We start from the raw sequence: 21742 nt of genomic DNA on the forward strand, positions 1-21742 counted from the left end.
GAAACACTGCTTTAAAGACTGTCATCTTATCAGAGATTGCTCATTTTGGTTCTTACTATATGGAGATCTGCTCAGGACTGATCTATTATAATGTGATGGAGGGCTACCCAAAAAAATCATGAAAATGCACAACTATTTACATTATCACTTTTAACAGAAAGCTCCGATGTAGAAGTTACTCAAAATAACAATTTAAAATTGTTTGATGGATTGTTTTTACTGTGTTTAATAAAGTTGAAGTATGTCCAAGTGGCCCTTACATCCTTCGATTCTGTTTGTTAAAACAAGTTGAGCAATTTTTTCTGGAAGCCATATTGTCTGGGACATATGATTTCCCATTTGCTCAAAAATTAATCGTAGCATGCTGTGAAGTTTCTAGAGATTTTTTGAAAATTGAACTAATAATGAAATGGGTTGGTAATTGTAATCTTCTTTTCCTTTCGGCTTGTCCCGTTAGGGGTCGCCACAGCGCGTCATCCTTTTCCATGAAAGCCTATCTTCTGCATCCTCCTCTCGAACACCAACTGACCCTAATGTCTTCCCTCACGACATCCATCAACCTTGTCTTTGGTCTTCCTCGAGCTCTCTTGGCCTGGCAGCTCCATCCTCATCATCCTTCTACCAATATACTCACTATTTCTCCTCTGGACGTGTCCAAACCATCGAAGTCTGCTCTCTCTAACTTGGTAATTGTAATAACTAGCCTTATTTGTTATGGTTTGTGACAGGTTTGACTCCAAAGCAGTAATAATGTAAAAAAAAAATTGAGCAGTCTTTATTTAAAAAAAAATTTACAAATAGAACTCATTCATTCAGCTTCTGTGCCCCTTTACCTCACTAGGGTCATGGGTGTGCTGGACCCTATCCCAGCTGACTCTGGGCGAGAGGCAGAGTACACCCTGAACTGGTTGCCAGCCAATCATAGGGCACATATCAGAATATCAAAACAAATATCAAACAACCATTCACAATCACATTGACACCTATGGGCAATTTAGAGTCCTCAATTAATCTACCATGCATGTTTTTGGGAAGTGGGAGGAAACGGGAGTAGCCGGAGAAAAACCCACGCAGGCATGTGGAGAACATGCAAACTCCTCACAGGCAAGGCCAGATTTGAACCCCTCAGAACTGTGAGGGAGATGTGCCAACCAGTCATCCACCAACAAATAGAACTGTTAAATAAATTAAACAAAACAAAAAAAAAAAATTAAATACAAAAAAGAGGAAAAGAATGAGGTGATGTGGGAAAATTTCTACTAAAAAGCTAGGTAAAAGGTAACCAAAAACTATGGTGCAAGGCAAAAGCAAAAAGCAACACAAAAAGAGTGAAAACTAGGGAAACATGACTTATGGTGATGGGAAGAGGGAGCAAGGAGGGTCACCAGGAAAATGCCAAAACGCTTGTTAACAGGGACAAAAAAACAAAGTAAATCCTACAGGGAGAAGTACCAAACATAACTGGAGCGAGACAGGATACAAAACAGCAAACGGCCCCAAGGAAGGAACAAGAGCAACATTCTGGTGTCTTCCGGTGTTGAACGCAGCACTTCAGACAGAGCGCTGATTACAAATCGCTCCCAAGTGCAAAACCTCCTTGCTCACTCCACCCAGCTCACCGCGCCCCTTAAAGGACGCAAGAAAAAACACAGCCAGCTGGCAGCAAAAACAAAATTCAACTTAAGCCAGAACCTGCCTTTATATGATATATAATATCAGACATTGTCACCAAGCTGTTCCCGTGGTTGTTGATGCCTTTCATAAATAAAGATTCTTCCTCCAACTTTTCCCTGGTGAAAATGAGTGTGAAATATGTCTGCCGTTTTAATGTAGTCCTGCAGAAACGCTGAGATCTCCTGCAACATAAAACGCATCAGTATTCAGTAACGTGTCTGCTTTTAAAGTCACAGTAGATGGCCAATTGAGCATTTATTCAACATGTTCAATATCCAATTTAAGATCCATGTGCTAGTACGCTCTTTGTCCTAACTAGTAGGTCAACTCAGCGCACTAGTGGGATATCAAGCAATTGTCAACTACTGCATGACCTTGCTGCACACTAGTAGTACAAGTAAATTATATTAGTGAGGAAAAACTGTACAGTAGTTGATAGACTTTACCCCGATATGATCGGCTTGATCGGTATCGGCCGATAATTAGTATTTTATGATCGACTAATCGGCTTTAATGTCATAATTCGCAGTCATTGATCGGCTCCGAAAAATAAATTTACTCTGTGTCGCCGTCATGCACAGTATATTTGAATCCAAAAGGTAGTTTATTTTTAGCCTTGTCGCGTATTGATGTAATTTGAGATCACTGTGCTATGTCAAATCAAACGCGACTGGATACACTTGTTACCACGGCCACGACAACAACAACACGGTGTATTTTGTTGGTAAAAAAAAGAACAAAATGGGGAAAAACGTGTGGTAGTGGGTCACCGGTGCTCGGGAGAAGACGTTCGTTCACGTACTTTTAATAGGATACGGCTCACAAGCAGGTAACAAAACATTATGTAGCCTAGCAAGCTAGTGCTAGCAGTAACGGTTCTATGTAAACATGCCGGCGGTCTGTCGAATCATGCTCTAAAGTTTTGGTGTGTGTGAAGTAATTTAATTACAATAAAGTAATTTAATTACAGTAAGTTAGCACCGATTATTTCTGTTATGTTGGTTTGATCCGACTGATTAGAATAAATGACCTGACTAGAGAATATTTTTGAAGATACCCAGTATACAGTACACAAGTCTATACAGTAAATGAAGAAGTCATTTAAATAGACAAATTGCTCAATCTTGTGATCGGATATTGTTTTTTTTTTTTTTTTACTCGCTAATTGGCCCCAAAAATCCTGATCATGTAAAGCCTTGTAGTTGACATCTGCACACTACTAGAAAAGCACTCTGGCTGGCATCAGACAGAAACCTCGCATCTCCAAAACCATCACAAAATGTCATGAGTTGTACTGTTAGCACGCAGTTGTTAACTAGTGCTGTTTTGCCTCACTAGTAACCTGTACTTGTCCTACTAGTACAGTATGCCAAAGTTGTCCAACTAATGAGGAAAAAAGCATGCTGGACCTTAAGTTGGATGTCCATGTACAAGTATGCTCTTTTTCTTCACTGTCCTTTGTCCTCCTAACTAGCAAGACAATTCAGCCCACTAGTAGAACAACTTTACAAGTAAATCTTTTTCCACTCATGTACGACATTTTTGCACACGAGTAGGACAGCTTTGGCAAACTAGTAAGACAACTACAAAATTGTAGTAGTAGTAAATAGGAGGCCCTAGTCAGTCTACTAGGGCACTGAATTGTCTTAGTAGTTAGGAGGACAAAGGGCTATATTCTCTTGTTCATGCCCAAGTCCTTTTTTACTTATGGACTTTTCATCTGCGCACACTCTCTCATCCACACTTGTGACACGCACACTTTGCATTAACACAGTAATGCCAAAGAGGCGTGATTCACTGGCTTCAAATCATGGAATCATGGATTTTTCCTGAGACTTGTCAATGTACGTGATTTAAATTTGTGAAAAAGACCAAGCACACTTTAAATTTGAAAATACATTATATACTAGCGGACATGTAGTCGGACAGTCAGGAGTCTGACATGCCTAACGCTCTGGCTGGCGGCTACAATTGCACTTTTAAGGAGAGCATTTAAAAAAATATATTTTTTAAAATAAAGCCAATAAAAGTAACATAATAGGTGCACCTTTTTGACACCACACAGTCACTTTAACTTAAACATATTTTGAGCGATACGCATTAAAACAAATACAAATAAATTATTGAATACAAAACTCACCACTGCGGCATTACGGTGAATGTAGTTGTAATAGTGGGAGCCCTGCACTTTCACGAAACTCCAAATGTCTCACGGCCACCGCTAGGGTCGACAAATTTGTGTACGCTTGTTTTCAGAAGTGCATCAACTAACCGATTGATCAACAACTAATTGCTTTTTCGAAATTAATTATTAATAAATCTAATTAATTATTAATAACTATTTTGATAATAACTATTTCAGAATTTTTAGCCTAGCAACAGGAAATATTCTCAGATATCTGTAGTCCTCCATGAAAGCAGACTGATTGTGTTTTATCAAACTAAGACATTTGCAAAGAGGGACGTGCAGACATTTTGGGAGCAGGGAATCAAGTGAGAAAAAGGGCACTTCTATAACTATGAAACAGAAAACACAGTTTCCTTAATACAACCCCAATTCCAATGAAGTTGGGACGTTGTGTTAAACAAATAAAAACAGAATACAATAATTTCCAAATCATGTTCAACCTATATTTAATTGAATACACTACAAAGACAAGATATTTAATGTTCAAACTGATAAACTTGATTGTTTTTAGCAAATAATCATTAAATTAGAATTTTATGGCTGCAACACGTTCCAAAAAAGCTGGGACAGGTGGCAAAAAAGACTGAGAAAGTTGAGGTATGCTCATCAAACACCTTTTAGGAACATCCCACAGGTGAACAGGCTAATTGGGAACAGGTGGGTGCCATGATTGTATGTAAAAGGAGCTTCCCTGAATTGCTGGGGTGAGGTTCACCTCTTTGTGAACAAGTGCGTGAGAAAATAGTTGAACAGTTTAAGGACAATGTTCCTCAACGTACAATTGCAAGGAATTTAGGGATTTCATCATCTACGGTCCATAACATCATCAAAAGGTTCAGAGAATCTCTAGAAATCACTGCATGTAAGCGGCAAGGCCGAAAAGCAACATTGAATCCCCGGGACCTTCCATCCCTCAGGCGGCACTGCATCAAAAATCGATATCAATGTGTAAAGATATCACCACATGGGCTCAGGAACACTTCAGAAAACCAATGTCAGTAAATACAGTTTGGCGCTACATCCGTAAGTGCAACTTAAAACTCTACTATGCAAAGCAAAAGCCATTTCTAAACAACATCCAGAAACGCCGCCAGCTTCTCTGGGCCCGAGCTCATCTAAGATGGACTGATGTAAAGTGGAAAAGTGTTCTGTGGTCCAACGAGTCCACATTTCAAATTGTTTTTGGAAATTGTGGACGTCGTGTCCTCTGGGCCAAAGAGGAAAAGAACCATCCCGACTGTTATGGATGCAAAGTTCAAAAGCCAGCATCAGTGATGGTATGGGGCTGTGTTAGTGCCTATGGCATGGGTAACTTACACATCTGTGAAGGCACCATGAATGCTGAAAGGTACATACAGGTTTTGGAGAAACATATGATGCCATCCAAGCAACGCCTATTTCATGGACGCCCCTGCTTATTTCAGCAAGACAATGCCAAACCACATTCTGCACGTGTTACAACAGCGTGGCTTCGTAGTAAAAGAGTGCGGGTACTGTCTCCCATTGAAAATGTGAGGTGCATTATGAAGCGGGAAATACGACAACGGAGACCCCGGACTGTTGAACAGCTGAAGCTTGTACATCAAGCAGGAATGGGAAAGAATTCCACCTACAAAGCTTCAACAATTAGTGTCCTCAGTTCCCAAACGTTTATTGAATATTGTTAAAAGAAAAGGTAATGTAACAGTGGTAAAAATGACCTGACACAATGACATATTTAACTGTATTCGTCTGTAGTGTCCCAGTATATAATCCTGTAGGCCCAGAAATCGGATGAGGAGCCTTAGCTAAACCAAGCACATCAGCTAGCTCATACAGTGGGGCAAAAAAGTATTTAGTCAGGCACCAATTATGCAAGTTCTCCCACTTAAAAAGATGAGAAAGGCCTGTAATTTTCACCACAGGCATACCTCATCAATGAGAGCTAAAATTCGGAGGGAAAAAAAAAAAAAAAAAAATCCAGAAAATAACATTGTCTGATTTTTAAAGAATTTATTAGCAAATCATGGTGGAAAATAAATATTTTGTCAATAACAAAAGTTAATCTCAATACTTTGGTTTTATATCCTTTGTTGGCAATGACAGACGTCAAATGTTTTCTGTAAGTCTTCACAAGGTTTTCACACACTGTTGCTGGTATTTTGGCCCATTCCTCCATGCAGATCTCCTCTCGAGCAGTGATGTTTTGGGGATGTCGCTGGACAACACAGACTTTCAACTTTCGCCAAAGATTTTCTAAGGGGTTGCTATCTGGAGACTGGCTAGGCCACTCCAGGACCTTGAAATGTTTCTTACAAAGCCACTCCTTCGTTGCCCGGGCGGTGTGTTTGGGATCATTGTCATGCTGAAAGAACCAGTCACGTTTCATCTTCAATGCCTTTGCTGATGGAAGGAGGTTCTCACTCAAAATCTATACATGGCCCCATTTATTCTTTCCTTCACACGGATCAGTCGTCCAGGTCCCTTTGCAGAAAACAGCCCCAAAGCATGATGTTTCCAACTCCATGCTTCACAGTAGGTATGGTGTTCTTTGGATGCAACTCAGCATTCTTTCTCCTCCAAACACGACAAGTTGAGTTTTTACCAAAAGGTTCTATTTTGCTTTCATCTGACCATATGACATTCTCCCAATCCTCTTCTGGATCATCCAAATCCGCTCTAGCTAACTTCAGATGGGCCTGGACATGTATTGGCTTAAGCAAGGGGACACGTCTGGCACTGCAGGATTTGAATTCCTGGGGGCGGCGTGTGTTACTGATGGTAGCCTTTGTTACTTTGGTCCCAGCTCTTTGCAGGTCATTCACTAGGTCCCCCCGTGTGGTTCTGGGATTTTTGCTCACCGTTCTTGTGATCATTTTGACCCCATGGGGTGAGATCTTGCGTGGAGATTATCAGTGGTCTTGTACGTCTTCCATTATTTAATAATTGCTCCCACAGTTGATTTCTTCACACCAAGTTGCTTACCTATTGCAGATTCAGTCTTCCCAGCCTGGTGAAGGTCTACAATTTTGTTTCTGGTGTCCTCTGACAGCTCTTTGGTCTTGGCCATAGTGGAGTTTGGAGTGTGACTGTTTGAGGTTGTGGACAGGTGTCTTTTATACTGATAAGTTCAAACAACAACCAGTTCAGGGTGTACCCCGCCTCCTGCCCGATGATAGCTGGGATAGGCTCCAGCATGCCCGCGACCCTAGTGAGAAGAAGCGGCTCAGAAAATGGATGGATGGAAGTTCAAACAGGTGCCATTAATACAGGTAATGAGTGGAGGACAGAGGAGTCTCTTAAAGAAGAAGTTACAGGTCAGTGACAGCCAGAAATCTTGCCTGTTTGTAGGTGACCAAATACTAATTTTCCACCATAATTTGCTAATAAATTCTTTAAAAATCAGACAGTGTGATTTTCTGGATTTTATGTCTGTGTGTTCACGTGCCTGTTTGTAAACATAATCTTTTACTTTGGAAAACAATAATCAGCATTTAAAAAAAAATAAAAAATTCTGACATGTTCCAGACCAAACCAGTAACTGACTCATGATCAATTTATGTTTGTGCGTTATCTGCAGTCCATTTGAAATGTCCTGTTTTTGAATAAAGAGATGGCAATACAAGAAAAGTTTTTTCTTCAAAATATCAAATAAAATAATCAACAGATTAATTGATTACTAAAATAATAGAGGCGGCACGGTGGACGACTGGTTAGAGCATCAGCCTCACAGTTCTGAGGACCCGGGTTCAATCCCTGGCCCCGCCTGTGTGGAGTTTGCATGTTCTCCCCGTGCCTGCGTGGGTTTTCTCCGGGCACTCCGGTTTCCTCCCACATCCCAAAAACATGCATTAATTAAAAGATGATTCTGATTCTGATAATTGGAGACTCTAAATTGCCCGTAGGCATGACTGTGAGTGCGAATGGTTGTTTGTTTCTATGTGCCCTGCGATTGGCTGGAAACCAGTTCAGGGTGTACCCCGCCTCCTGCCCGATGACAGCTGGGATAGGCTCCAGCACGCCCGCGACCGTAGTGAGGAGAAGTGGCTCAGAAAATGGATGGATGGATAAAATAATAGATCGTTACAGCCCTACTTGTTTTGTTGGAATTTATTTTTTAGCATACTACATTAGTGACTGAACATTTTTTGGGTGCTATAGCTGTTATAGCAACGTTATATGATTGCTTGGGATGACAAGCATGGCTGGCATCTGCCGCCTTGTTTTTACCATTTTAATTGATGACACCCTAATAAATTGGCATTTTTTCATCATATTAAATTAGTGACCGAACATAATTTTGGGGTGTTGTTTATGTGAGACTGCAACAACATTAGATAGCAATATACTGGAAATACCAACTTGAACAAAGTGGTGTTTGGAGACTCAAGCAAGTTGTCATTTTTTTGTTTATTTTCTTTTCCTGAAAAGTTGTAATTTTGAAGGTGGGGGGATTCCGCCCGACAGCTACGATATATAAAATATGACTAAATAATACCACTTTATAGTATAGTACATTCCTTTTTCCACACCAGCTATGCAGTGACGTTAGTCTCCACTTCTGCCACACTATACGCGAAGGTATCAATTTTGGGAATGAAAAGGGGCATTCCAAAGGTTATTAAGTTATTACCAATTGCTACAAAATGGATTAGTTTTATTGGAAATTACGGCCAGTTTCATTTTCTTGAGCAAAAATATATAAAATTAACTTGTTAGTGAAATATGGACTATTATGACCTTATACCTTTAAGCACATTGGAGAATATGCCCCAAAGAGCCAAAGAACTAATACTTGGGCCTTAAGACAGATATAAAGGTGAACAAATAAATATACAGATGGCTTTCCAGAAGCCACACTCACAGATTTGGCAACACTATTACCTTCTCCAAAACGTCAAAGAGAACCAAGTGAGTAGGACGTGACTGCACATTTGGAAATGAAGTCCGGAGCCAGAGAAGCGGGTCATCGTAGAATCTGTCTGCTTCGTCCACGTAACCCGGCTGGCCGAGATTAGGCGGGCACTCGAGGAACCTCATCTTTAGTGGGCAGTGGACGTGGCTGCAGGGAGAGAAAATCTTAAGTTGCCTGTTACAGGTCTTTGTAGAGCTCACCGTGCAGTGGGCACCTGTAGTAAGGTGTCGAATGGCAGGGCATGAGGAAGAGGACGTCAAACTCTGACACATTGTGACAAAGTGCACGGACATGGCCCATGACGTCCAGAGCGCCGCGCTGGTGAATTAAGCCCGTGTAGAGAGCTATGAGCAAGTTGGTTGCCAACAAACCACATGCGGCTGCTCGTCGCCACACTCTCATATTTGCCACCGATACACCTGTTACACATACGCACATGCGCGCACACACACACACACACACACACACACACACACACACACACACACACACACCAGGGGTGGGCAAAGTATGATAATCCAACCCACCAAGCATTTACACTGTCAAGAGTCCTGTAATACAGTGCATATAAAAAAAGACTACGCACAGGCCCTACTCAAAAGCCAAGTTTTTGTGATGTAAAATATTGAGACCAAGACAATTTCAAAACGTTGATTTTCAAAATTTTCAAATCAATTGATTTTCAAATTTCAAAACATTTCACCACCTGTTTAAGTAAACTGAAAAAAAATTCTTTGACGAGAAGAAAAAAAACAACTGAAATGAGGTTGTATGAGTGTTCACATCCTCTTCTAACTGCATGGGAAAGTGGATATGTTGAGAATTAACCAATCACTTTCCAATTCATTTTAAATGGGAGTCAGCACACACCTGCCACCATTTAAAATGCATCTGATTACCCCCCCCCCCCCAAAGGCTCAGATGTTCTAGTAGGCTTTCCCTGACAATTTTTGCTTTGAAGCAGAAGCCTGTTGGTTTTTGTGGTCAACAAAACTAGTATTTGACACTGGACATAATTCCCTCCATCTTTGTAGACTTTATACATCCACTGTTATATGTCATATAAAAAATGTAAATAAGAACTTACCGCAAAAGACCATACAGAAGGGAAGCAGAGGGTAGATGAATCTAAACTCCTTGTGAGGAAGCAAACTGAAAAGAATTCAAACATGCCACAACTTGACTAGATTGATTAGCATTAGTAGATCTGAATAAAGAGTAAGTGAGAGAATTTCGATGCTTTACCTGTATATGCCAATGGTCCAAGCGATGGCCACCAGCAGGATTCTGTACCTTCCGAATGCGAGGGAACATCCGTGAACAAAGAATGGGAGATGAGAGCCCATTACGACGGGGAAGCCCTGAATGAGGTACCAGTGCCAGGGGTGGGTGCCATAAAAGTCAGCCACGCTGTGTACGACGTTTATCTTCAGGAAGTTGAACTGCACGAAGATCCACTATACAACAGATGAATAACTTATGAACCAATACACATCCTTTCATTTACACACAATAGACCAGTGTTTCCTCACCATTATTAAGCCAAGGCACATATTTTACACATATAAATCTCAGGGCATACCACTAAACAAAAACGTCACAAAATATCCAGTGAAAAAATATTTGCTGTAATGCCCCTGCATGTGGGAAAGGAGGCCCACAGTTGTCAAAGCACTTTTCAGCCATTTATTGGATGTCAGGAGAACAGTAAAATACACTAACACAGTAAGCACACTCACGGAGAAGCTGCTATCGCCCACAGCTCATGCCCAGAGCCCCAGACTCACCGAAATCACACACCAGCCCACCAGGCTACACCTCTTAAAGCCACATGCGTGTCTAACACAGACACTACAAAACATTGAGTATTTCTACATATTTTACACATGCATTCTATGTGTTTTAGTAAGTTTTAAATGCATTTAAATAAGTGTATGTGTCATATGGTCTCTATATAGTGCGGGTGTCTCTGGAATCTATCTATTGGGATAAATGGGGGTTCATTGTACTGAAATCATGTAGATATCACCTCAATTTACTTACCAATTTACTCTGTGTGAAATCTGGGACTGTTTAGTCGAGCACAAAGCTATTATTCGGTTGCATGAATGGAGACAGGTGAACCAACTGCTATCCAGTAGATGAGCATTTATTTTTTCTGCCTGTCACTATATCTTGCTGGCATAGGCAGATGAAAAAAAATCAAGTATTTACATAAGAATTTATATGTTCTAAATAAATATTTATTTTGGGACCAATTAAGTGAAATTGGATTGGAAGCTATTCATGTCTCAATTTTTCGTAGTGTTTGCCCTCATTAGGGTCGCGGGTGAGCTGGAGCTTATCCCTGCTCACTCCCTAGACTAGGTGCCAGCACCTCTACACTGTGAGGGAGACGTGCCAACCACTTGGTCACATTGCCACCATGACCTCCAATAACAATGCCCTTCTAGTTCATACGGAAACAGTATTGAAATCATGAACTCAATGAATGCACAACTGTTGACCCATCTAGTGTGTTGGTTATCCTAAGCTTGTGTAGGAGTACCTAACGAAATGTTCAATGTTTATTTCACCTTCTCAAAGAAGACAGAGTCGATTATGGTTGAAATCACAATGGCTGAAGCCCTAAAAAACAAAACTATTGTTAGTTCAAACAAACAAAACAAAATTCACCCAAAATCCAAATATGAAGCTGTGAATATGAAACACAACTAACCCTATGGGAATGTAGTTATCAACCACTAGTCTCAGTTTGTTTTCGTCCTGCCAGAAATGGTAAATCAACAGCGGAAGCCAGACAATCAGGGCCGTCGGACGAACAATGAACGCTAATGCAACGAGGCTCAAATATTTTTTACTGGGAGGGAAAAAAACACAAGCAAGGTGTGAGATAGAGAAAGAGAGCGAGAGAGGTTTATCACATTCAGGAGACCTGCTGTGTGTTTTGGATGTTGGCAAGGGGAAGTAGGAAAGAGCCAGACAAGCGATTGTGGCCTCCACGCTGTTGCTTATCGTTCTGGTGCAGCAGAACCACGTGAACCACGAGCACATATGGCAGAAGAACTGTACACAAACAGAAAAACAATCAACATGCAACAGATATGAAATTCAACCAAGACAGAAACAAGTCTAGTTACCGCCCATTTTGCAATATCTCGATCTTCCAGTGTTCTAATGAGGAAGAAGAATTTAACGTCTGCAAACGCAGCAACAAGGGCGTGAAGGAGTCGGGGAAGCCATATCTGGAGGCAAAAGCAACAAAGTTGAATAACAAATCGAATCTAACCCACACACGGCTGAATATAGACCAAAAAAAGATACTTTCCAGAAGATACACAGAGTCACAGTGTATCCAGTGTAGTATTTTATAGATGACCGCAAAGGAGAGAGGATAGGTGAAGCCTCTTATGCCCTCCTTCCATTCCCACGTCAGATGCCCATAAGTCCCACTGTTAAGTTTTTTAAAACTTGATTACCTGATGTGAATGCAATTGCCTGGGGACCAGTCCAGAGTCTAATCTGACTCTAGCTCAAATGAGGACAAGCACTATAGAAAACGGATGGATGGTGTCAAAATGAATTGTGTTGAAAGGATATTTGAAGACCATGTGATGTGCAACCTCCACAGACTGCCAGTACTCATCTGGAATGAAGCTGCTCTGAACCAGGAAACAGTTGACCACACGGAAAATCACAGAAAACACCGCAACTCTCAGCACCTCTGTATGGAGAAAGAAGAATGACTTTGCAGTAAAGTGACAAAAAACAATAAGTGTTGGAAATTAAAGCGGTAAAGATAATGGCATTACTAACGCGTTGTAAAGTACCAAGATGGCGTCAACAAGTGTGGTCGCCTCGGTTACATGCTCTCTGGTATTGTTTTTGTTTTTGTGTTTTTCGTGCGTCTTTGGAGACATTACACTACTCACTTACACAAGGGGAGACTTGCTAACCATCAAGGAGGCTACTCCGGACTTTCTTTCACCAACTTTCGCAAACCCGCTCAATTTTTTGACTTGAGTTGGTTGTCACATTTCTGTGGGGCCAATTATATATTACTCGTGCACTCACTGTAGTTGTCTCGCCATGCTGCATAATTTGCATATACTGGCCACTCATGCCAGAGTAGCATCTGCTCCATTTGCACACTGATTGAGGAGTATCTGTAACATTTGCATAACCATCATTGTCCCAGATGATAGCACTACTCGTCACTTTAAACCGCATACACTCCTTGAAGTCTCAGCGCCCTTTGCACAATCGTCATTGCACCGGACTATTGCAATATTAGTCATTCGAACTGCTCTAAGTGCTAGAGGACTCTGCATCTTTTTGCACAATTGTTTTTTGTCAATGTCTTTATGTCTCCAAAGTGTTCTGTAAATTTGACTGTCTGTTGTACTAGAGCGGCTCCAACTACCGGAGACAAATTCCTTGTGTTTTGGACATACTTAGCAAATAAAGATGATTCTGATTCTGATTCTGAAGTTGGAAAAACAGTTTAGCGCTAACGACTCCAAATCAGTCTGGCATGCATTCCAATCGCTGACTAATTACAAGCGACGATCTCCCCAAGATGAGAACAATAGCACAATAGCCAACGACTTGAATACCTTCTACTGCAGATTTGAAAAGGACACTTTCACACCCCACACCCATCCGGCCGCACCCCCGATCACAATCACACCTCTGACTTCTGCGTTGAGGACTTGCACGCTGCCAGAACTAAGACAAGAGTGTGCAAAATCCTCTCGGACCCTCCACATCCCGGTCACCGGCTCTTCCGGTTCCTTCCCTCAAGTAGGCACTACCGATCAATGCAAACTAGAAATAGCAGACATTCCAACAGCTTCTTCCCTCTTGCAATCAACTTCTTAAACACCTAACCTACAATTTCATTACAACATGCTGGGAATTTTTTGACTTGAGTTTGTTGTCACATTTCTGTGGGGCCAATTATATATTACTCGTGCACTCACTGTAGTAGTCTCGCCACGCTGCACTATTTGCATATCTGTTGTTGACTAATACTGGCCACTCATGCCAGAGTAACATCTGCTCCATTTGCACACTGATTGAGGAGTATCTGCAACATTTGCACAATCAACATTGTCCCAGATTACTCGCTTGAAGTCTCGGCGCCCCTTGCACAATGGTCATTGCACCGGACTATTGCAATATTAGTCTTTCGAACTGCTCTAAGTGCTGGAGGACTCTGCACCTTTTTGCACAATTGTCAATAAATAAATAAATAAATAAATAGATGTACCGGCATTACCAGATAACTAGCAACCCTTTATTGCTCAGTGACTGTCAATGTCTTTATGTCTCAAAAGTGCTCTCTGTCAATTGACTGTCTGTTGTCGTACTAGAGCGGCTCCAACTACCGGAGACAAATTCCTTGTGTGTTTTTTGGACATACTTGGCAAATAAAGATGATTTTGATTCTGATTTTAGAAACACGGAGGGAATTATATGTATGTATTTACTTCCTGGTGGCACCGTCAAAGGAGGATGGCTGCCTCAAACCTCCCCAAAAAGGTTAGTAAAGTATGTTAAAATAAATATAAGACAAATATTTTCTGTACACATGTTCTTTAGGGTGTTTAGTAATGATCTATGCATTTGCAATTACTCAAATGTGTTCGGTTTGTATGCAGAGTAAGTAAACATATGCATGGTCACAATAGTGACTCGTGGCCTAGCACATTGTGGCGAGGTGCACATATTCGTCGACAAAGACAAAGTACTTGGTGTGTCTAAGTATAATCTTGGGATGTAAGCAATAATAATAATAATAATAATTACACCGTTTAATAATTACAAATAAGCAACAATAGATGTAAGCAATTAATCAAAGGCAAACCAATCCGTTTTGGATATAAAATATGGAGCCTTGCATCAGCCAGTGGATACATGTAATATATGCAGCCATACGGGGGACGCCATACACTCCTCCCAAAGACTGGGTTTGGCCAAGGGCCAAGTGTTGTTCTTGGTCTTGCGGAGCAAGGTGAGGTGCCTCAAGGTTGAAAATTCCACCATCACAACCTCTTTATTTCCCTTTTACTCCTTGATGAGATGACGAAGAGGGGATATGGGAGCTGTGGGACAAAAAAGGAAAACCTACTCTGACGTTCCTTTCAAACCAAAGAGTCAATTTATGAAGTTACCATGAAGAACCGCAGACGTTTTAACACAAGCAGAAAAGCTGCTGGTTCGCTGGAAAGACAACAATGTCGCAACTATAGCAACAAACACGGGGGAGCAATATACAGAAACAGTGGTCAAGACATGGAACAAAGAGTGACATGCATTTGATCAAGTCTGTCAACCACAATGTATCAAACATTCCTGAGATGTCGTTTTTGTGATAAATGCAGCACCTATGCCTGTGAGAAGTGCAATGAATCGCTTCACATACAGTGCTTTACAAAAATATCACAGAAAACAGAAAATGAGTTCAAAGTGAATGTAAATGGCTGCATATGCCAACATCCATCCATCCATTTTCTGAGCCGCTTCTCCCCACTAGGGTCGCAGGCATGCTGGAGCCTACCCCAGCTATCATCGGGCAGAAGGCGGGGTACACCCTGAACTGGTTGCCAGCAAATCACAGGGCACATGTAAACAAACAACCATTCACACTCACATTCACACCTACGGGCAATTTAGAGTTGTCAATTAACCTACCATGCATGTTTTGGGGATGTGGGAGGAAACCGGAGTGCCCGGAGAAAACCCACGCAGGCACGGAGAGAACATGCAAACTCCACACAGGCGGGGCCGGCGATTGAACCCCGGTCCTCAGAACTGTGAGGCAGACGCTCTAACCAGTCGTCCACAGAGTAAGGAGGACCAGTACAGTATTCTTTGGAAAGAGGTTCAATTGAGTCAACACATTCTATATGGGAATGACTAAATAGTTTTTCACAAACAAAGTGAGTGGAAATCGTATTTTCGATTGAATTTTGCACTAAAATGTTCTATTGACGTATAAAATAAGTAATTGCATGTTGTATTCAGATAAAACAAAGCAATGCTGACATATTGTGACCTTTATCTTTCGTCTTTATTGTTAAAAAACAAACAAAAAAGCACTTTTACAGCTATGAAGTGAGCGTACAGCATACTACCGACTGCAACGGACAAACAAAACTGCTGAAAAGATTGTCGGTACCCCCCTACTGACCCTTGAGGACTTGCACGCTGCCTGAACTAAGACAAAATCATGCAAGATCCTCTTATACCCTCCACATCCTGGTCACCACCTCTTCCAGCGCCTTCCCTCAGGTAGGCGCTACCGAACAATGCAAACTAAATCAAGCAGACGTTCCAACAGCTTCTTCCCTCTTGCCAGTAACTTCTTAAACAGTTAACTTACAATTCCATTCCAACATGCTGCCAATTTTTTGTCTTGAGTAGTTACATTTCTGTCAGGCCAATTATACATTACTCCTGCACTCACTGTAGTAGTCTCACCACACTGGAATATTTGCTTATCTGTTGGTGACCAATATTGGCTACTCATGTGTCTGAGTAGCATCTGCAACATTTGCACAATCGACCTCGTCCCAGATTACCGTACTACTAGTCACTTTAAACAGCATACATTTCTCGAAGTCTCGGCGCCCTTTGCACAATGGTCATTGCACTGGACTATTGTTCTATTACTCATTTCAAACTGCTCTAATTGCTAGAGGACCATGCATCTTTTTGCACAATTGTCATTAAAAAAATAATAATAAATTGTACCGGCATTACCAGATTACTACCAACCTTTCATTGGTCAGTGACTGTTTCTTCAATGTCTCTCTGTCAATTGACTGTCTGTCGTCGTACTCGAGCGGCTCAAACTGTTTTTTGGACATACTTGGCAAATAAAGATGATTCTGATTCTGATTTTAGAGGCATGGAGGGAATTATATGTATGTATTTACTTCCTGGTGGCACCGTCAAAGGAGGATGGCAGCAATATATTTGTTAAATGATTTTAACAAATATATTGCAGCCATTTGTTAAAATCATTTAAGTTTTTTTTTTCGTCATTAATGTACACACAGCACCCACTTTTGAGAGAAAAAAAATTTAATTGTTGAAATTTTTGCTTATTTATTAAAGAAAAACTGAAATATCACACTGCCATAAGTATTCAGACCCTTTGGTGTGACACTCATATATTTAACACAGGTGCTGTCCATTTCTTTTGATCATCCTTGAGATGGTTCTTCTTCATTGTTCGATTACACTGATTGGACTTGATTAGGAAAGCCACAACCCTGTCTATATAAGACCTGACAGCTCACAGCGCATGTCAGCGCAAAAAAGAATCATAAGGTTATAGGAACTGCCTGAAGAGCTCAGAGACAGAATTGCAGCAAGGCACAGATATGGCCAAGGTTACAAAAAATAAAAAAATAAAAAAATTCTGCTTCACTTAAGGTTCCTAAGAGCACAGTGGGCTCCATCACCCTAAAAAGGAAGATGTTCGGGAGGATCAGAACCCTTGCTAGAGCTGGTCGTCAGGCCAAACTGACCAATTGGGGGAGAAAAGCCTTGGTGAGAGAGGTAAAAAAAAAAAAGAACCCAAAGATCACTGTGGCTGAGCTCCAGAGATGCAGTCAGGAGATGGGAGAAGGTTCTAGAAAGTCCACCATCACTGCAGCCCTCCACCAGTTGGGGCTTTATGGCAGAGTGGCCTGACGGAAGCCTCTCCTCAGTGCAAGACACATGAAAGCCCGCAGGGGGTTTGCTAAAAAACACCTTAAGGACTCCAAGATGGTGAAAATTAAGATTCTCTGGTCTGATAAGACCAAGCTAGAACTTTTTGACCTTAATTCTAAGCAGTATGTGTGGAGAAACCCAGGCACATGGCTGCATTATAAAAAAGAGTGAAACATTAAAGGGGGGTCAGTTTGGTGACCTCAGTATTGCATCTCTGGTTTTTGCAGATGATGCGATTCTGTTGGCTTCATCAAGCCGAGATCTTCAACTCTCGCTGGAGCGATTTACAGTGTGAAGCAGTTGGGATAAGAGTCGGCACCTCCAAATCTGAGAAAATGGCTCTCAGTCAGAAAAGGGTAGAATTCCACCTCTGGGTCAGGGATGAGATCCTACCCCAAGTGGAGGAGTTCAAGTATCTCAGTAAGTATCTTCAAGTATCTTGTTCACGAGGGAGGAAAGAATAGAGCGGGAGATCAACAGGCAGATCGGTGCAGCGTCTGGAGTCATGCGGATTCTGTCTCGGTCTGTTGTGGTAAAGGAGCTGAGCCTAAAGACGGCGCTCTCGATTTATTTATCAAGCTACGTTCTTAACCTCACCTATGGTCAAGAGCTGTGTGTTGAGAACGAGAGAACAAGATTGCTGATACAAGCGGCCGAAATGTTTCCTCTACAGGGTGTCTGGGCTTTCAGAGAAAGGGTGAGAAGCTCGGTCACCCAGGAGGGTTTCAGAGTTGAGGAGCTGCTTCTCTGCATCGAGAGGAGCCATATGAGGTAGCTCGGGCATCTGGTTAGGATGCCTCCCTGGTGAGGTGTTTCAAACATGTCCCACCGGGAGGAGGCCCCAGGAAAAGACAGAGGACACGCTAGAGAGAATATTTTTCTCGGTTGGTCTGGGAACGCCTCTGCATCCCCCCGGAAGAACTGGATGGAGTGGCTGGGGAGAGGAAAGTCTGGACTTCCCTGTTCCCTGCTTAAGATGTTGCCCCCGTGACCTGACCCCAGACAAGAAGATGACTGAATGAACTGTGATGGTGAAAAGGAGTTTAATGCTAATCAATTTAGTGCAATTTATTACTTAAACGTTTTCAGTCTTTGCACATGTTTTCAGCACTTCAAACATATTTATTGTACAGTGCCACGAAAAAGTATTGGCCCTCTTCTCTAATTCTTATGTTTTTGCATAGTTTCCCCACTTCAATGTTTAAGATCATCAAATAGATGTAAATATCAGATAAATATCACCCAAGTGAACTTAAAATGCTGTTTTTAAAAGGTGATTTCATTTGTTAAGGGAAAAAACGATTCAAAAGTTACCTGGCCCTGTATGAAAAAGTAATTACCTCCCTTGTTAAATGATGAAATAATCGTGGCTAATCACAATTTTGGGTTAATTTTCACTGAGCACACCCAAGCCTGATTACCTCCTGACCTGTTCAATCAAGAAATCACTTCAACAGATTCTGTCTCGACAAAATCAAGTCAGACAAAAGATCTAAAAAAGCTGCAAAATTTGTTTTTTTAAATTACATGATCCAAACAAATTCCAGAACAGTCGACAAATAAAGTAATTGACATCTATGAGTCGAACGGGTTAAAAAAGCTTTTTCTAAAGATTTAGGATTCAAGCGAACCGTAGGGAGTCATTAACCTCACATGGAGAAAACATGGAACAGTGGTGAACCTTCCCAGGAGTGGTTGGCCTCCAAAGATTACGCCAAGAGAACAAGCAATGACTCATCCAGGAGACCACAAAGGAACTCAGGACAACTTCTCAAAAACTGCAGGCTTCCCTTGCCTCAGTTAAGGTCAGTGTTCATGACACAACAATAAGGAAGAGACTGGGCAAAAATGGCACCCATGGCAGAGTTCCAAGGCAAAAACCACTGCTTGACAAAATAAACAAAGGCTTGTCTTTCTTTTGTTTAAAAAAAAACATCTGAATGACTCCCAAGACGTTTGGGAGAATATTTTATGAACTGGTGAAAGTTGATTTTTTTTTTGGGGGGGGGTCTCTTTACATCTGGCATAAACGTAGCACAGTATTTCAGAAAAAGAATATCACACCAACAGTCAGTAATGGTGGTGGTAGTGTGACAGTCTTGGGCTGTTTTTCTCCTTCAGGACGCAGACAACTTGCTGTGATTGATGGGACCATGAATTCTGCTCTTTAACAGAAAATCCTAAAGGAGCATTTTCAGCCAACAGTTTGTGACCTTAAATTGGAGCCCACACGGGATCTGCAGGAGGATTATTATCCAAAACACACCAGCAAAATGAACGGTTTTGGAGTGGGCTAATCCAAGTTCCGACTTGAATCCGATTGAAATGCAGTGTCATGACCTTTCAATTCAAACAATTGTGCAAGGAAGAGGGGGCCAAAATATGTCCATGGAGATGTGAAAGACTCATTGCCCGTTACAAAAAAACGCTTACCAGTTATTAGGTTTTGGGGGACATTACTTTTTCCACGCAGAGCCAGGTAACTTTGAATATTATGTTTTTTTGCTCAATAAATGAAATCAATATTAAAAAACAGTATTTTAAGTTGACTTGGGTTATATTTTCTGATATTTACATTTGTTTGATCATCTTGAACAAGCTTATTAAAGTAACAGGCGGCACGGTGGACGACTGGTTAGGCTTCGGCCTCACAGTTCTGAGGAGCAGGGTTCAATCCCTGACCCCGCCTGTGTGGAGTATGCATGTTCTCCCCGTGCCTGCGTGGGTTTTCTCCGGGCACTGCGGTTTCCTCCCACATCCCCAAAACATGCATTAATTGGAGACTCTAAATTTCCCGTATGTGTGAATGTGAGTGCGAATGGTTGTTTGTTTGTATGTGCCCTACGATTGGCTGGCAACCAGTTCAGGGTGTACCCCGCCTCCTGCCCGAAGATAGCTGGGATAGGCTCCAGCACGCCCGCGACCCTCGTGAGGAGAAGCGGCTCAGAAAATGGATGGATGGATTAAAGTAACAAACAGCCCAGTAATATGATGTTGTCACACAAACTAAGGAAACCTACCTGTCCTAATCGGAGCGTTGTCTTCCTTTGTGTACAGTAGAGATTTTCTTTTCCTGAGTTTCACATCCTCCTCTTTCCTCCCGAACCCCGAACGCTGTCTGAAAGTCTCCATGTGCTGAAGTAGTTTTCTTAGGCGTAAATCTACCTGTCTGGTAAGAGATTAAAGTGGAAATAAAAAACCTGCACAAACTCCATCAAGATGTTCCCACTTGTGTTCTCGGCAGGACACGTCCCGCTACAATGATTGGCTCTTGCATCGCAGGAAGGGCGACTATTCCGAACGGGCGTAGCACCACATTCCCCCCAATTTGACGCTCTAAATCCGAATTTGTACGTAATGAAAAAACAATCACGTTTGTTATGGTTACGGTTATAACTAGGTTTAGGGTTAAGGGAATTCATAATGCTGCCACGCTGAAATCACATACTTCTTTTGTTGAGCCAATCGCTTTGCAGTAAAGTAAAACCAATCATTTTGCAACAGGGAATTACCTGGAGAGAAGACAAGTGGGATTCATAATAACGCATTGACACAACTGTGACGACAAAAAAGGCGACAACTTTATAATAATGTCCAAAAGCCATCCAGCACGACAAACATCTTACCTTTAATTCAAGCCCGCAATAATTACGCAGTTAATAGTTTTAATGCTTACTATCGAGAAAGCGGGGTGAAATTTCGTACAGCACTTCCGCAATCACGCCTACTTCCGGTGGCATTCAAACGTTCAAATTAAAAGGTAAACATTTCCGATGTACAGTACTGTAAACAATATTGCTGAACTAACTACGAATAGCAAATTACACGTACTATATTTAGGAATTACGTCATTTTTAGATGAAAATTAATTCTCGTGATTTAGTTGTGACGAGTTGCAATGTACCCTTCTATCCAGCAGAGGTCGACATGCATAACCTCCTGTTGTTTGTTCTGTATCCAAAGCAGAGAATAAGACAATCCGCCTGCTGTAACAGAAGTGTCTTTAGTGTTGTTCTTGTTGAGGACGTTCTCACGTTGTGTTTTCTCTCCCCATTGTAACGCCTTACAGCAAAGCGCCTCGGTCATTTCATTTTCCTTGGTGAGTTGAAACAAACACGCAATTATTGTTAATGTGTCAACATTTCACTCTCAAACCTCTGTAGAGCTATACTGGTAGGCAACAACAAACTCTCGCGATACCTGGTGTGGCATTTCACACCAAAATGCAATGCGTGATTTGGTTTTCATTACATTCTTCC

The 21742-nt window shown here is 41.5% G+C and overlaps 1 protein-coding gene across 1 annotated transcript; it reads right to left on the reverse strand.

Annotated features, from left to right (window-relative positions):
• Nucleotides 1-748: 748 nt before the first annotated feature.
• Nucleotides 749-21202, reverse strand: LOC133396004 (GPI mannosyltransferase 3-like). The gene is made up of 13 exons (XM_061665388.1): nucleotides 21110-21202; nucleotides 20504-20652; nucleotides 12357-12480; nucleotides 12086-12202; nucleotides 11897-12002; nucleotides 11692-11822; nucleotides 11476-11616; nucleotides 11333-11384; nucleotides 10002-10213; nucleotides 9844-9908; nucleotides 8971-9175; nucleotides 8726-8903; nucleotides 749-1856 (listed from the first exon to the last, which is right to left on the reverse strand). Exons 2-13 carry the CDS (start codon nucleotides 20613-20615, stop codon nucleotides 1716-1718), a joined length of 1584 nt encoding a protein of 527 aa, XP_061521372.1. The 5' UTR covers nucleotides 20616-20652; nucleotides 21110-21202; the 3' UTR covers nucleotides 749-1715.
• Between the last annotated feature and the right edge of the window lie 540 nt (nucleotides 21203-21742).

Source organism: Phycodurus eques, chromosome 2 (genome assembly GCF_024500275.1).
Source record: "Phycodurus eques isolate BA_2022a chromosome 2, UOR_Pequ_1.1, whole genome shotgun sequence".
In the NCBI taxonomy this organism is placed as follows: domain Eukaryota; kingdom Metazoa; phylum Chordata; class Actinopteri; order Syngnathiformes; family Syngnathidae; genus Phycodurus; species Phycodurus eques.